This window comes from Pyrenophora tritici-repentis, chromosome 4 (assembly GCF_003171515.1).
Source record: "Pyrenophora tritici-repentis strain M4 chromosome 4, whole genome shotgun sequence".
Taxonomy (NCBI): domain Eukaryota; kingdom Fungi; phylum Ascomycota; class Dothideomycetes; order Pleosporales; family Pleosporaceae; genus Pyrenophora; species Pyrenophora tritici-repentis.
Genome location: NC_089393.1, coordinates 2,014,123 through 2,029,742, shown reverse-complemented (window position 1 = coordinate 2,029,742; position 15,620 = coordinate 2,014,123). Strand labels below are relative to the sequence as shown.

General features: G+C 50.3%; 8 protein-coding genes across 8 annotated transcripts; 1 reads left to right on the top strand and 7 right to left on the bottom strand.

Annotated features, from left to right (window-relative positions):
- Positions 1-321: 321 nt before the first annotated feature.
- On the bottom strand, positions 322-1,826 carry PtrM4_095610 (ankyrin repeat domain containing protein; the record flags this gene model as incomplete). Its single annotated transcript, XM_001934053.1, has 4 exons — positions 322-470; positions 570-967; positions 1,077-1,691; positions 1,741-1,826. The coding sequence occupies 4 exons, from the start codon at positions 1,824-1,826 to the stop codon at positions 322-324; spliced, it is 1,248 nt and encodes a 415-aa protein (XP_001934088.1).
- Positions 1,827-2,364: 538 nt separating this feature from the next.
- PtrM4_095600 (uncharacterized protein) lies at positions 2,365-2,514 on the bottom strand (the record flags this gene model as incomplete). The annotated part of the gene is made up of 1 exon (XM_066107148.1): positions 2,365-2,514. One exon carries the CDS (start codon positions 2,512-2,514, stop codon positions 2,365-2,367), a length of 150 nt encoding a protein of 49 aa, XP_065962816.1.
- A 1,485-nt stretch (positions 2,515-3,999) lies between these two features.
- PtrM4_095590 (uncharacterized protein) lies at positions 4,000-4,365 on the bottom strand (the record flags this gene model as incomplete). Its single annotated transcript, XM_001934054.2, has 1 exon — positions 4,000-4,365. One exon carries the CDS (start codon positions 4,363-4,365, stop codon positions 4,000-4,002), a length of 366 nt encoding a protein of 121 aa, XP_001934089.2.
- A 186-nt stretch (positions 4,366-4,551) lies between these two features.
- PtrM4_095580 (uncharacterized protein) lies at positions 4,552-5,322 on the bottom strand (the record flags this gene model as incomplete). The annotated part of the gene is made up of 1 exon (XM_066107147.1): positions 4,552-5,322. One exon carries the CDS (start codon positions 5,320-5,322, stop codon positions 4,552-4,554), a length of 771 nt encoding a protein of 256 aa, XP_065962815.1.
- Positions 5,323-5,853: 531 nt separating this feature from the next.
- On the bottom strand, positions 5,854-6,357 carry PtrM4_095570 (uncharacterized protein; the record flags this gene model as incomplete). The annotated part of the gene is made up of 1 exon (XM_066107146.1): positions 5,854-6,357. The coding sequence occupies one exon, from the start codon at positions 6,355-6,357 to the stop codon at positions 5,854-5,856; it is 504 nt and encodes a 167-aa protein (XP_065962814.1).
- Positions 6,358-7,106: 749 nt separating this feature from the next.
- PtrM4_095560 (Asx-hm multi-domain protein) lies at positions 7,107-8,089 on the bottom strand (the record flags this gene model as incomplete). Its single annotated transcript, XM_001934055.2, has 2 exons — positions 7,107-7,439; positions 7,490-8,089. 2 exons carry the CDS (start codon positions 8,087-8,089, stop codon positions 7,107-7,109), a joined length of 933 nt encoding a protein of 310 aa, XP_001934090.2.
- Positions 8,090-9,167: 1,078 nt separating this feature from the next.
- Positions 9,168-10,020, top strand: PtrM4_095550 (SNC1, Synaptobrevin-VAMP protein; the record flags this gene model as incomplete). Its single annotated transcript, XM_001934056.2, has 5 exons — positions 9,168-9,201; positions 9,255-9,289; positions 9,342-9,451; positions 9,502-9,907; positions 9,958-10,020. The coding sequence occupies 5 exons, from the start codon at positions 9,168-9,170 to the stop codon at positions 10,018-10,020; spliced, it is 648 nt and encodes a 215-aa protein (XP_001934091.1).
- A 3,364-nt stretch (positions 10,021-13,384) lies between these two features.
- Positions 13,385-14,908, bottom strand: PtrM4_095540 (HAD-2 multi-domain protein; the record flags this gene model as incomplete). The annotated part of the gene is made up of 3 exons (XM_066107145.1): positions 13,385-13,509; positions 13,954-14,274; positions 14,680-14,908. 3 exons carry the CDS (start codon positions 14,906-14,908, stop codon positions 13,385-13,387), a joined length of 675 nt encoding a protein of 224 aa, XP_065962813.1.
- Between the last annotated feature and the right edge of the window lie 712 nt (positions 14,909-15,620).

Here is a 15,620-nt window from a genome sequence, read left to right as displayed (position 1 = left end):
TACTCGCCTCGTAAACACTCCACACATGCCAGTGAGACCAGCTTCTCCAAGCTACTAAGCAATCCGACGTCACTGCATGTCGTTACCCGGGGGATAAATAGGAAGCATTGGTTTTCTCAGATATGAGTTTCTCCCTAAAATCGCGACGTTTTACGATATCATTTCATTCTTCGATCATGACATTTTTGCCCTGTATACTAGCGGTACCTAAATAGCAACAAGATTCTACCAGTGCTGTAAGCTTAGTTCGGATTGCGTTGACTGTCTTGTTTTGCCACATACCTGTTGTACGACAGACAAAGGGGACAAAAGCTGTTTCGTTCACCCTGGTTCATCTGCTTTGGGGTGCTCCTCTTGTCGCTTGAGTAGTTCAATGCCCTCTGTGTAGTCTTTTTCGACAGCTACCGACCAGGGTATATTGCCATCAACATCTTCAATATCTGGATCTGCGCCTCGGTTTATCGGGTAATCTATGAGTCATACGATAAGCTGATTCCAACTTAACATCCGCATTCCACTCGAGAAGAAGAGTGACTATGTGCACATGCCCTTACTTTACTGCAGCGTACAATGGAGTGCCGTGTCTGTGGTCATTCGCGTCAACTGAAATGTCTTTTTCGAGCAATCTCTCGACAATGGCTTTACGTCCACAGTATGCCTGGAGTCGCTCCAATGCCTACCACGACTCTCTAGCTCGATAACAGAATCATCGCAGTCTTTCTTGTGCCCATAAATGAGTCCGCAATGAACCTGAATACATGCGCCATATCCAATCAGTTGCTCGACGACGTGGTCATGACTGTTCTGCACAGCGATCATGAGAGGGGTTCTTCCGAGGTAATCTCTCACGTTCATAATAACATCTTTTTCTTGACTCAGAACCTCTATTGCATCCTCGAGTCCAAGGTATGCGGCCAAATGGAGAGGGGTAACAGCATTGTTGGCGAAGTGTCCCATCGGACCATATCTTCAAAATTTCAGTGCAAACCCGACAGGTCGCGAGTCCTGAAACATCTCTTTGTATATCTCTCTGCCAGCCGTATCGACTTTCCTTGGTTGATGTAGGAATTACATACTTCGTAACACTGTATCGGTCCCCTGGTGAGCATGGTACCCCCCAATTATGAGCAGCGTAGCTATGTAGCGGAAGCTCCAAGACGATGGAATCTCTTTCCTCTTTGTTCATCTCTTTAGCGAACACTTCTAGCGATAGTATGGTGAGGCAAGCGTCTAGTATCATGCCATGTGGATCTGGGAACCAGTGATGCTGACTTCTGACAAAATACTCATATGTTGTGTAATGAGCAAGCCGAACCAGGTTCGTTTCAGGGTCGACCGTGACCAGCCCAGCGCAAGCCGAGATCATGTCTTCGATATCTGGACAATTTCCTTCGTCAAAGACAGTATCTCCTACCAGGATTCCTAGAGTTCCACGAAGTCCCGAGGCTCTGATTGTATTTTTCACAAAGGTAACCCAGGCTATGACCTCCTTGGCTAGTTGCGCTTGCTCGTCACCCTGTTGCTCGATGCGTTCCATCGTGATTTGGTAAGCGCTATCGTAGACCTCTGACTGTCCAGAAGAGTTATCCGATAGCGAGTATCGTTGAGATATCTTTCTGAGGGTTCCTCGAACCGCGTTTGATGATCGCTTCCTCTTGAGCGAAGTAAGATAGAGCTTGGCTAGTAGGAACCTAGCGGCGTCTTAGCATAAATTTCCAGATATTGAGACTGAAATCTTACATTCCACCGGTTGCTCCAGCTATGGTTTCTGTGGTTTCTTGCTGCAGTTCAGCACTGCGCATAACACAGTTCGGTAGCCCGTACATGTTGCCTTTCACATACGTTCGAACATCTGAATCACTTGCACGAATCTCCACTCGTGGCACTCCTGTAAATCTCTCGGTAATTTCAGGTAAATGTCTTGTCTTCGCTAAAACGCTCGCGTTGCATGAGTTCTGTATGCTGAATATTTCAGTCAGAAATCTTTCGCGGCGACCATCAATTCCATGACATTGGTCAAGCGCATCCACGATGAAAACACGGGAGAAAGAGGCGGCCGTAAAGTGGAAAATCTCGAGCAAGACTTTGAGCATGGGACATCTTTGTCATAAGCCATGACTATCGTAAAAGCCTTTGATGGATGTGGAGAGGGGGCGCTGGGCCTCTACCAGCTGTCTCGGAATGCTCGATAACATGTAATAGATGTTTTGCTTGTCTCGTATCTTGTAGTCGCAGTACAAGAAGGCCATTACAGTGCTAACGTCTTTGTGGCACCGCTTTTGGAGATCATCGATGACGATAGATGCAAGTACGGTTTTCCCGCCCATGGAAGGCCTGTACAAAGCAGCTTTTGCGAGCCGTCACCTAGCCAGGTGATGTATGTATCAGATTCCAGAAGCCAGTCTCCGATACCGTCCTGTCGCGTGCTAAGAACTTCATGTTGTTGGGAAGCGTGACTGTGGCGCGTGATCCAATTGAGAATGTTTTCTCTAAGTTTTGGTTCTTCTTGAACATGATGGGAATCTTGTAGCCGATCTATACCGTCTTGGAGGTCCCTTTGACTTTCTTTGACGGCCGTTAATTCTTGACTAATCGTCTTGAACCCGTTCTTGGTAATTCCGGTGTTGATATCCAGAAGGCGCATCAGTCTGTAAAGATGCTCTCCACTCGCCTCGCAACGAGCTCTCACTTCCTGAAGAAGCTTGCGAGACTCGTTAGTAAGTGCCAATATCAACAGACCTTTTTACCGCTCGATCATTTCGATCAACTGTTAGATTTCCTTCGCTTGAAAAGGCCATGATAAAGAACTTTTGATGGTGCCTCCATTTTGTAGCCTCATCCCCACTTGCGTAAGCGCAACCTGGAGGCGGCGTAGAGGGCCATCGGGGCGCTCGAGTACACTGATCGTATCACTCCAAATCCCTTCATTTTCTAAGTCATAAGCTCGTCTCTGAGGTCCTCTAAGATACGTTTGCATCCTTTGATCTCGTCACGAAGCCGCATACGATCACTTGATGCGCCTTTGACCTTTCCAATGTATTCAATGATCTTTCCCAATAGTTGAAGTACGTCAATAAAACTCGCTACCTCTCTGAAACCTGCCATAGCTAGCATATCCGTTGGTTAATGGGAAGTTTTTGTTGTGGTTGTGTTGGAGCGGGTTCGGAAGAATATGCGAGTCTTTCTGATTTGTCGGACAATTCTTTTCAGGGTAGGTAAGGTAAGAGTGATGAGGCTCGGTAGAGCTCTCGTCAAAATAATGTACTGGATGGTTCTCCAGCTTGGTACCCAGGCTGGGTAGCGGTTCGACCGCGAATTTGTTGCATCGAGAGATCTTTTCAGCCTTTCTTGTGAGCGACGTCTTATCCAAGATTGCACTGCCTGGTGTGGGGTACGAGATGATTTGCTGTTGAGATTGGCCCCCATGCAGTATACGCAGGCCCTGTCGATCTCCGTGTGATCATCTGCAGTATTACGACACAGTTTCATGTTGCTAACACAGCCGTTCTCTGTAGATGTCGGAGCTTACTGCATTTCGGCACATACGATGGAATACACCAGGGCATCAACCAGGGGCTTTTTCGAAATATACAATTCGAATCTACTAGTAAACGTAGCCTTTTCTTCTATAAAGGCTAGGTTGTATGCAACCCTATGCAAATAACGTCTTTATCGTTCTACCAAGAACAAACACCAAACAACAAGCGTCAAACGCTCATGACTCAACACTGTAAAACGGCAAAACAATATAGAAAAACATTAAATGACAAACGCAGACGCAGGCTCTCGGATGATATAATGCAAAATAACCAAAACTCACGCTTAAAAACACCCTCATTTCTATATAACTTCCTCCAAGATCCATGTATATTCCATCGTATGTGCCAACATAAGGTATATTGCCGTGTGGCATCTTCCACCTCTCTGGAATATTCTCGTCTACGAGTCACGATTCTTGTGGATGAACCGCGGGCGATGGGTGTGCAGGATGCGCCGCGCCTATTTGCGCTTCCTCGGAGAAGCAGCAGCGGACTTGACCGCATCCATTTTCTTGGGCGATACAAAGCGTGTCTGTCGCGCAGACGTCTTGGTGACACCAGCGGGTTTGGAGGATGGCGGGGGTTGAGAGCCTGCTTTACCGCTGAGAGTAGTAGCGGTCTTCAGGGGAGAGGTGGAGCGTTCGCGAAGGGACTTTTCGCTGAGGTCCTGAGTCATACCAGCGAGCCGAGTACTTTTACGCACAGGTGAGTTTGTGGGGACGGGGAGTTTTGACCGTCGACGAAGGGTGCCGGGTGCAGATGGGGTAGGAGCGACGGTAGTCTCAACATTGGGCTGGATGGAAACGTCTTGGACGCTATCCGCCATGTCGATGTCGCTGGTGCTGTTCCTGGAAGAGGCCTCAGACTTTACTGGTACCTCTTAGAGACCAAGGGTTGAGCCTTCGGGTTCAGTTTTGATGATGAGCTCTTCCCGCTGGGTGCTGTTGGCCACAGTAACGTCGCCCACGGCCGGCTCGTTCATCGTAACCGACGCCTGCTGGGGCTCGTTGGATTACTCACCGCCAGCAAGAGCAAAGGAGGAAAGCACCTCTGCCTCGTCGTCACTACCGCCCATAACAACATCGCCGACAGGGTCTTGCTGTAGCTCCACGGGGACTAGCGCCGAGTGTTCGGACAGTGATTTCGCAGCTACAACAGGCGTCTTGACCTTGACAGATTCAATAACCTTATCTTCCTTGCTGCTGCAGATTTTCGTACTATCTTGTGATGGTACGCACTTCAATCCGGCTTCAGCTGGCCTCAGTTCAGGTATCGCCAGCCTGACGGAGGGCCTACCACCTGGGGTAAATACGCTTCCCTGGCGAGCTAGTCGTGGCTTCTTATATTGGATCGGTGTCGCTTCAACATCTTCAATGTCCCTGAGCCGTTTGGAGCTTGCGTTCGAGCTTGCACTTGAGGTCAAGCGTTCCATCAATTCGCCAAGTTTCCTGTGAATGGACTTCGTGCATTCTGGAATCTTCGCTTCCGCCTTGTTCGAGAGAGGAGTTGGTTTAGTCGTTGTAGTGTAGATGGCTGGTGTGGGTTGGGTTGGTGTGGAGACGGGGTGACTGTGAAAGCCGATCTTTGCTGCGGCTTTGGAGGATTTCGCGGTAGGCTGGCTCGACTCAGCTGCAGGAGAAGAAGGAAAAGGCTCTTCCGATCCTGAGGAGAAGCGAGTTTGAGATTGCCCGTTTTCAGAAACGGACATTGAGGGGAGTGGTGATGATGATGGCACTGGAGGCGGACTAGCCATGATACCAGGGTCTTTTCGAGAAGCCGACATCGACGTGAACATTCCAAAAAGCTTGCTCCGCATTGGAGTTTTGTCGCGGGCCAGCTTGTCTTCAACCGCCTTTCGGTCCCTGAGTTTCAAGTCAAGCATCGCATGAAGATCATCAAATGCTTTTTTAGAATCTTTGAGCTCTTCGTCTTGTATTTGTTCGAGTTCCTCGTGTTGGTTGACTTCATCGCGTAAAATAGCTATCTATTCACGAGCTTGCTTGAGTTGGGCTTTATCAACGGAGGCTGTTGTTTTCGTTTGTGCGATTTCGTCACGGAAACGGTTCAACTCGAGTTCAGCATCGTCCTTGTCGTCCGTCTCAAGCACTTGTCGAAGCGCGGCAAGCTCAGCTTGTGCTTTTAGCAGTTCATCCTGACTACTAGCACTTGCCTCAAGCTGTTGCTACAGTGTGGTGGCTTCCACTTGCGCCTGGTACAACTGCTCATTCAGGTGTATCGCATTGACTTGCGCGTCTATCAAGTCGTTGGCCTAGTCTTCTATCATAGTGGGCTACAATACAACGAGCTCTTGCTATTACTCCCTCTCCAACACAGCCCGCCTTGCATCCTCGAGCTCTCGGCGAAGACTCGCGTTTGACTTGAGCTTCTGATGCAGCCAGGAGTGAATGTTGTGTAACAGCTTTCGCCATCTCATTGCGTCCATACCAAGAGGTACTGACGGAGTCCTACGAGCATGGGCAACTACAGCCGCGCCTATACTGGCGGTAATGGTCATACCCAAGGCCCAGTTAATGGCGGAGAGATCGACGGCAATATTGGATTTGTGTACTGCAGTGTAGGCGGCAGTCGCGTTCTTGAGCAACGTCGGTGGGACAATGGAGCGAAATGATGGAGTCGCAAACCTACCAGCAGAGACTGCGGAGATTGCGGTGGTTGGCATCGCATACAAGGTATTGTGGGTGGCTCTGGTAATGGTACCCATATCTTTAGGGTTTATAACAGCGGTCATGATGGTGCTGCTGATGTCGTAGGGGATGCTCATCGTTTTTGGGACAAGAAACTGGTTGTTGGGCATCATAGTTGCCAGAGGTTGCAGACTTGAGATGTGAGCAATGGCTATATTTAAGACGTATCGCAGCGCATACCTGTTCGTGTGTCGTATGGATGACTCGGTAGTGGTGGCGATTGATCGCGCGAATATGGGGTTATTTATCTGCGGTGAATATGCGGTTATCTACTTGCGGCAGAGTACTGTGAACCTTTTAGACGACCTAGAATTGTTCTTCCGTAGTGATTATCTCTATGCTGTGATATTTGTCGTGATGATCGCGCTTGGGTGTCGGAAAGCTGTGGATCAAGAGGTGGAGAGGAGCAGAGATGGAGAGAAGAAGTGTTGCAGGTCAGTTGACGGATGTATTCCAAGGCTTGCGCTAGTGTGCACTGACGTATCTGTGTGGTCACTTTGGTGGAGATCTGGGAGGTCAGTCGCGGGACTATGGGGAAAAGGGACCTATGACGTGTGGAAAAAACCGCGCAGAGTGAAAGACAACCCGATTCGGACGACTCAGGACGTGACCACGCTCATCAGGCAAAGAGGCTAGAATGAGTGCGATGTATACACATTGGAGAAGAAGGGTGTTTCCAAGAAAGGCGCAAAGAAAAGTGCGCGCGCAATGGACATGGAAGTTTCGATATATTCATTGTAGAAATGATGTACACCCAGGAGATACGTACTGCGCGATCCGCAGCATCGCGTGTTATGGTCTCAGATTCAAGATCACCACACATATCAATTCGCCTCGATGTCCTTCAGTCACATCCAACACCTCACTGGCTCTTTTGACCCCACCAAGTCTCCGCCTCTTCGGCCTTCCACGCATCGTATTCGCCCGCAGCGCGCTCAATGACTGCTTGCTCAGCCGCGGCCTGCCACGTCTTCGCCAAGTGGCCATTCTTCAAGTCTTCTCTGAACTTTGCGACATCGGTGCGGAAGCAGTTGTTTGCCAGTGTGAACGCTGCTGGACGAGTGCCCTCGGTTTCGCCCGCCTTGATCTTGACAAGCAGGGCTCGGTTCGCACAGTCCTGAGGAAGCATTGAGATGAGAGTGCTCTGTTGCTCAGCGCTGAGACTGGTCCATGCTGAGCCTTCGAGGAGCATGTGCTAGGAGGAGTTAGCTTTGAACATGATTTGAGTTAGGGTGGTCAACTTACGTAGACGTCAGCTTTGACCAAGCGGCTCGCGGAGTTTGTGGTGACATAAACAGGATCAAAGACCTTGCTAAGACCCTTTTTGTTTGGAAGAGACTTGAGCTTGGCTTTCTCTTGGACATCCTCTAGTCGTTCGGGCGCCTTGCGAGTGCGCGAAGGACGCGAACTGGGGGCGGGTGGAGCAGAGATAGCCTTTTTTGTTGCAGTCTTCTTTGCCATGGGCTTCTTGGGAGCAGGCGTTTGAGAAGGAGAAGCTTTCTTTATAGCCCTTTTACCGTTTGCTGCTGCGGTTGCTTCTTTGCTAGGACGCTTAGGGGGTGGTGTTCCGAATGCATCCTCAGAGTCGGAATCATCGTCGCGGAGCCGCTTGTTGCATGCGTTCTGTCCACGTTTGGCATCCACATTCGACTTTGGAGCAGCCGTTGAGACGGAGTCAGGCGCCAGCGCTTGCAGTGTCTCAACAGATGACGCATGAGTTGGTTCGGCGGGCGATTCAAACTCTGGCTGAGCGGTACTCGCAGCAACAGAGGACTTTGAGGCCTGCTCAAGAAAGGATGAAGGCGGTGTAAATAGCGGCGACGAGCTTTCTGCGGATTGCGACATCTGGTTCTTCTTTGGCGTTTTTGTGGAGGAAGATTTGGTGGTTCGCTCTCGCGGCAATTTAGATCTCGTGGACAGATTTTGCTTTGGAGAAGAGAGCTGGGCACCAGGGGAGGGTCTGTTTATATATTAGATATGGAAGTGACGATGCGTGGGCAGCAGTTCGTATTGTGATTGTAACAAAGTGGACAATACAATAGAAGAGAAATGGCAGGGTGTCGCCAGTACGAGGGACGCAAAGTGAAAGCGGCTGTCTGACGTTCAGACAATACGATAGAAGAAAAATGGTAGGACGTCGCCAGCACGAACTATGGGGCGCAAAGTGAAAGCGGCTGTCTAGCGCTCAGACAATAGCTACAATAGAAGTTGGGCATGGAGCACGGACTAAATATATTTCTGAGCAAGGATGGCGTTGACGGGTGAAAGAGAGGGTTGAATCGAGGTTGAGAGGCCGCAACATACCGCACCGGTAATGACATGGTGCCAATACAGAACAGAGTAAATTTCTGAATATTGAGTTCAGGAGAGATTTGGCAGAGGTCGCACTGGATGATTAAGCTACTGTAGACGGCTCCTGGCGGAAAGCTAGGATGGGGTGAGGTTCCGAGGCAGCAGTTACCGAGTGCCGCGAAGCTTGATTGTACAACGCTGGGGAGGGTTCTGAAGCAAGTGACGACAAGTACAGATTTTGGGGGTCCTGTAGGGCTGCACACGTGCCTGCTACTCGGCGACTGGCAGGGACGCGTACAAAAGGTACAGAGCAGCGGTTTGTTCATTCTTCATGTTGAACGCGCGTATTGGAGAATGTCAAGTCCATCATCTTCCGTCTTTGCAAGTCAAATTGAAACGCATGTATCGAGGCATGGAGAGTAATGGCGCGCTTTGTGGTCGACGTGTCCGTGCGCCTCTTCCGCGACCTTTCCGTATCATCATCGTGCGCCGTCTGGCAGCATCCACGCCGACACGTAGCCTCAATCTACCCCAGTCGTCCGCGTCCAGATAAGGTTTCTGTACATAATATACACTCCAATTCGCGATACTGCACACTGGATAGCCCTGTCCGCACGCTCGTACCGCCATCATGATCAAGCACACGATGATATCGCGGCTCGATGGTTAGTAGTCGCGAATGTCGTTGCAGGTTTAGCAGATACTAACATAGATATAGGCCTGCTGTTAACAGCCTCGGTCGATGACGAGCAGGTACTACGACACCCAAAGTTTGCGCATCTATTGCAAGGCTCACCATTTCCAGACTGATCGTGAGTTCAACGAAGTCAAGGGCAAGGTGAAGCTTGTACAGCGACGCCTAAACCGCAACTCTGAGCAACAAGCAAGCATAGAGAGCGGAAACTACACATACCAGTATATCTATTCCATGTCTTCATGCCTCACGCATACTAAACAGACGCCAGCTACATAATCGAAGGCGACCTCTGCTTCCTCTGCATATGCGACCGCTCATACCCCCGCAAACTCGCCTTTACATATCTCTCCGACCTCGCCCGAGAATTCACCACCACATATCAGCCGCAGCAGTACCTCTCGCCCACATGCCGACCCTATGCCTTTGTCGAGTTTGACACCTTCATCCAGCGCACAAAGAAGACATACCAAGACTCAAGAGCAACGCAGAACCTCGACAAGCTGAACGACGAGCTGAAGGATGTGACAAAGGTCATGACCAAGAATATTGAGGATCTCCTATACCGCGGCGATAGTCTAGAGAGGATGGGAGATATCTCAAGTCGGCTGCGTGAAGACAGCAGGAAGTACAAGAAGGCTGCTGTGCGCATCAACTGGGAGCTGTTGCTGAAGCAGGTGAGAATGCCGTAGGAACGTGCACACTTCACTTTACTAACGGCGCGCAGTACGGTCCGATTGGTGGTCTGGCCTTCATCATCATCGTCTTCATCTGGTGGAGATTCTTCTAGGCCCATATGCAGCGAACCCGTGTCATCAATCGTGCCTATTCAGACGACCATGGGTTCTACTGGCGTTGGGCGTAATACTGCGCCGACCTTGCGCGGCAGCAGACATGCAAAAATACCCAACCTTCAGCTTCTTGTATACACTTATCGAGCGACAATGTTTAATCACATGTGACTGACACACCTAAAGTTGGGCTCGAATACGATGGATACGTCTGGACCGTGATTGGCTGCAGCTTCATCGTGACTACCCATCTCGCTAACGCTTCAGAGCCTGCCCTACCCCACTCCACACAAGACTTATCATTTTCGATCTCGCAGTTCTGCACTGCAACACCTCGCATTATCGACTACACAGACGACATTATCCCAGGACTATGCCCGTATCCCGGTGGAATTCTCAAATCCAACATGGCTTGACTTTCACTATCATCAATATGACTGGCACGTCATATGGTAGTCCGTCTGGACAGTATAGAACCGACTTCTTGACCATGGACGAGCTCGAACTTTCCTAGCTGGAACTACACACATGTCCGCCAAGGCATTGGAGATTCACCGGCTACTACTCGTGCAATTATCTGTGTGCTATACATCATAGCATGCCGCCGTGCATGGTTGCTAACCTGTAGGGCTCACGGCCACCCCCCAGCGGTGTATTTCCACTATATAAGCAGTGCCTGAATGAGACTACCTCATGACGACAGCTTTCCTCGCATGCATCACCTACCGTCGCAAGGAACCTTGGCGCTGGAAGCATGAAATACACTGAGCATCGAGCACAAGGACGGTTCTATACCTAGGATGTAAGACAAGGAACTTGCCTTTGGTCCTAGCTGCTGAGGGCCTACTGGAAGAAGGACGGAATGCTTGGGCATATGCTTAGGGACAAGTCATACACGGATTGCAAGAGGTGGACATGCAGATACGAAAGTGAAGGGCGGGGTAGATATGAACAACAGCCCCCAGGAATTCGACCATCCAATAATGGCTCCCCACATTCCGATTCATGTTCCAACGCATGACATTGTCGACATGAAACCTCTTCGACGCGATTAGCTGCTATAGCATACGTAAACAGGCGTTTGACCATTTATAGCGCATCTTGTTTGGTCCACCAGGGATATCCCCACACGTGTATTTTCCGTCGAGACCGATTCGGGCCGTGTCGGAACACTATTGATAGCTACTCCGGGGGCGAACGAAAGACGAAACACTTGCCGCTTATGTAGCGCATTAGTAAGCGGTAAACGCCTCATCCTTTTTCGACTCTGGTGGCTGTGTTGACGAAAGCCGCGAGCTCTGGTATCTTGGTCTGGTCGTGATAGAGGATGTTCAAGGGATACGTGGTTAAGTCTTGGCCACTCGACTGTTACGTCCGTCTCGGATCACTCTAGATCCAACCTGTCCAGATGGTACTCTTCATGAGCGAAATGGAGATTCGGATACTTCCTCGAAAGTGTATTTTTTTTTTTTGGATGAGCTCTTCGATGACGACGACGACGTATCTTATTCTGGATACTTCATCCTTATCTTCGAAGAACTCATTCGAGAAAAAAATTATACCTTTCAAGGACAGCTGCAGGCTATTCGATAATTCACACCAGTGATCGACTACCCGAAGTACCTGATAGCACTACCTCTTGGCCCTCCTTACACCTTTGCCTGTTCGTGCCTGTCATACCGGAGACGTACACGTATCCTCGTTAGCCCCTCTTTCCCGCCAGCAGGTCAAACAACAATAACGTCCTGTGCATACCTAATCCCCGTATTGTCTTAGTCTACAGCGCATGGTTACGCTCCTTCCTATTCCGTTCCTTTGATGCTCAAGCTGCAAGCCCCTCGGTTACACGACCCACTCGCGTCCACTTCCCCTCTTTGGCAATTCCGACCCGCCTAAAATCCTACCGGACAACATCGCCGTCGTGCACTCGCAGGTCGAAGAAGGCCAGCGGGTCTGACAACGATGTCGTGGCCATTACGCCTGTTTTGTTACCTGTGGGATCAGGGTTGACAACGCATCGGTCAGACCAGGCAGGAAAGCAAGAGAAACATATGGGGAAAGAGGATGTGTTGTGCGAATAGAGTATCTGTCGATACGGGGATGGCCGGATGGGATTAATTAGGGATGCTACTCTAGAAAGAGTCGCAGCAGACTATTCGGAGAAAGAAACGTTTTAAATGCGCCTACTGACGCACGCGACGTGGTTCCACAGGGGGAACTTGACTGGAACCATAGCATGAAGACATGCACCTAAAATTCCTTTTAGCAACCCGCGTTCACGTAAACCGTCTACAACGAGCTATCCCAATCCGAGCAAGAGTACTAGGACCTCCGATGCATGGAAAAGACAACATGAGCAAGATTGTCAGAAGACGCATGTCAAGGTTGAAACGAAAGGGCACAGAGAGGGAACTGTTCTCCAGTCCACTGAATAACCCGATGAAGCGCATGCAAGACAAACAGAAATGTTGGCCGTAAACTTACTTACCCTCCCTCTCTCCGTTCCCTCGATCGGCCTCCTCAACGTCGATGGAAGTCAACATTGTCAGCTCGTATTCGCCATACGCCGAAGCTTAATTTTACCCCACCTACAATATATCCCCTACGGAATCTCCCGCAAAGACGCATATTATACCAAGCGGAATTCACAGCCACTTGTTCCGAAACAAAACTTTACACTCGGTATTATTAGAGTGTTGGTTCCTCCGATCTGCATGACAGCTTTCTGCGTGTTTGGGTTTGATTGATTGATTGATTGATGAGTAAGAGGGTACGACAGCACATCATCAACAATATACGAGCTCAGGCAGAATGAACGTGCATTTGCATGCTTGTTTATGCAACGTCTACGGTTGTCTTAGAATTGGATTGGGTTTGCGGGTTTGTTGGGCTGGGTCTTGGGTTGGGCTTGGCTGAGAAAGGGGGGATTACGTGTATTGCTGATTCGCAGTACCGGTAGAGGCAAGACATTTCTGAAAGGAAGGGGGAAAAGAGAGTTTGATGGGATTATTGTACTACGAATGCGCAAGCATATTACGGTGATTCAACGCTATCGACGAGCTCATTACCGATACATCATATTTTCCAAATATCCGAAAACGGCAGTCTGGAAGACATAATGGGCTTGTAATGAGCGCGTGGAAAAGTGCTAGGTCATTGTTTATCTTGCGCATACGATGGTCTCATAGTCATGTTCTCGTAGTTTGTACTATAGATGCAGATGGAGAAAGGGAGGGGAAATCATATTGTTTTACCCCAAATCTCCCATGATACTCAATCGACGATCCGAACCTCACAATCTCCAAACCCTCGTCATCTGACTGTCTATCATTCCGATACGAGTGACTAACGCACCAATTGCCATCATGGTAGATCAGTCAACTTCTCGATGACGGGATATTTACCCCTCGCTTCATCATCCAGCGGCGCATTACCCGGGCGATCAACGACAACAGTGTAGACACCTGCTTGCATGGCAGCTTCGGCCTCTACACGGGTACACTCGTTAGTTTATTGTACATGTGTACGATGCACATTGCACGCTGACAACGCAAAAGATAGGAGGGCCGTAACGTGAAACAAGGGGAGACACGAACAACACGACCGAAGAGTGAGCGGGGTCGCGTGATGGTCGAAAGAAAAAGAGGGTACATGTATGCATGCAGGGCATCCACCGAGGCGGCGGAATGCTTCGTGCATCCGAGACCCATCGTCATGCGGCATGATGAAAGGTATGGGGTTGTTGCAAAAACGGGCAGTCATGCCATGGTGGTGTGCAGGTGTAGTGATAGGTTCAAGGAAGAGTGGGGGAGGGGTGGTGGAGTCGTCGCGCGAGGCGGTGAGGACGAGCAAGTGAGACGAGTGGTATGTTGTTTCAGGGCGAACAATGGCCAGCACAGTACATCGGCTCCACCCGTACCAAAAATACGTACCTTTTACATTATCAGTCAGGAAAGTGACCTTTTGCACACTGTGACCAAGCTCAGCGCATATTTTGGTGTACGAGGCCGCGTGCGTCTTGGGCCCCGCATTAACGGTGTCGTAGTGGGCGGAGAATAGGGGCTTGATGTCAATCGTGGTATTCGGACCTTCTTTGACGTAAGAAAAGAATTGGAGCTGCGCCTGCACGCTGCCAGACGAGAAGATGGCCAACGTCTTGCCGGCAGCTTTCCACGCGCGCAGCGTCGGCACCACGTCGTCGAAGAGTGGGGTTTTGAGGTCGCCGTTGCTAAAGCCCGTTGTCCACAGGTGGCCTGCAAATTGCGTGTTAGTTTCAGCCGGAGCCAGTCGCAGTTATCAAAAATTCAGAATGCGCATGTGTCTTGATAGCATGCAAGCGGAGCCTAGGAGCACGCAAGATCGCCACGCGTGCGCCTGCAACGGAGACTATTCTCTTGAAGCGGCGTCGATGCTGACAAGAGAGGGTTTGGCACCACCAGGTAGTTGGCTGCAATAGGATGGCGACTATCGCGATAATGCACGCAGTGGTGAGTGGCCGATCGAATCAATAATCTATCTCGATGCCACTAGCCACTTTAGACCGGCGCGGTTTCGGCGCTTGGTGTTGGCGACCATGTAGGGTGCTGCGATACGCCTGATACTGGAAAGAGGGAACGGGGGTTGACGGCTTGCGGTGAAACAAACTCATCTCTACTTACCCTGTAGTTGCTTCAAATACACAGCTTTGATATCCCGCCGCGTGAGATGCTCGACATGGGCAATCAGCGCATCTGCGTCTTGCTTGCTCTCGTCGGGAAATGGGGCAATGAGTTTCTGAAAATCCGGATCGGCCCAGGAATTGCGTGCTAGTCGTGTGAGACTGTCAAGTGCATACGGGTACTGCGGCTGTTGTGAGCAAAGCAAAAGCCCCACAGAGTCTTGTGACATATGACGGAAGTTGGAAGCGACGAGTCGTGGCTGGAGTGGCGGGCACAGGACAGAAACGCATCTAGAACAAGGAGACGACAGGTGGCTTCAGCCTCCGAGGCTGCCAGGCAACGCGGATACGGCAAGAAGGCTGTCCAGTGCGATTCTGGCCGGCTGGAGTTGTTGATCGCCGGCCTGCTGACTGCGGGGAAGGAGGCTCGAGGCGGCGGAAGAGCGCTAGGGAATGAAGGTAGGGAACAAATGAGAGCTTACCATGACATCTTTGACGAATGAGATAGTGGAAATGGTGCCCTCTAGACGGCAATTAGCATTTGCGTAACGCAAAAGAATGATAATTGCATGCGCAAGGCTGTTGCAGCACTGTGGCGCGGCCAAGAAAACGTGGGGTAGCGCGCGGTAGATGGCAGCAAGAAAGGGTCTTTGTCTCTGGCAATTGCCATGGAATTTTGTCTTGTCGCTGCAGGCATACGAGGTTGGTGGAGGCTGGTTGCAGCAGTTCTCGGCCTGCGGGACTCGGAACGTGAGGACTGCGAGGCAACTTACCAATGTCGAGCAACCTAGACGTGTACAACGTCAGTCGAGGCGTCTCACGGCAGTTGGGTAGGAAGCACGAACACTACCTCTGCTTCCATCCAGCGCGCGTTATCAAGGGACGGCACGGCCATGGTGTTGATGGTTTGTTAATGTTGGTGTTGTTGAGTGCAGGGCGGTG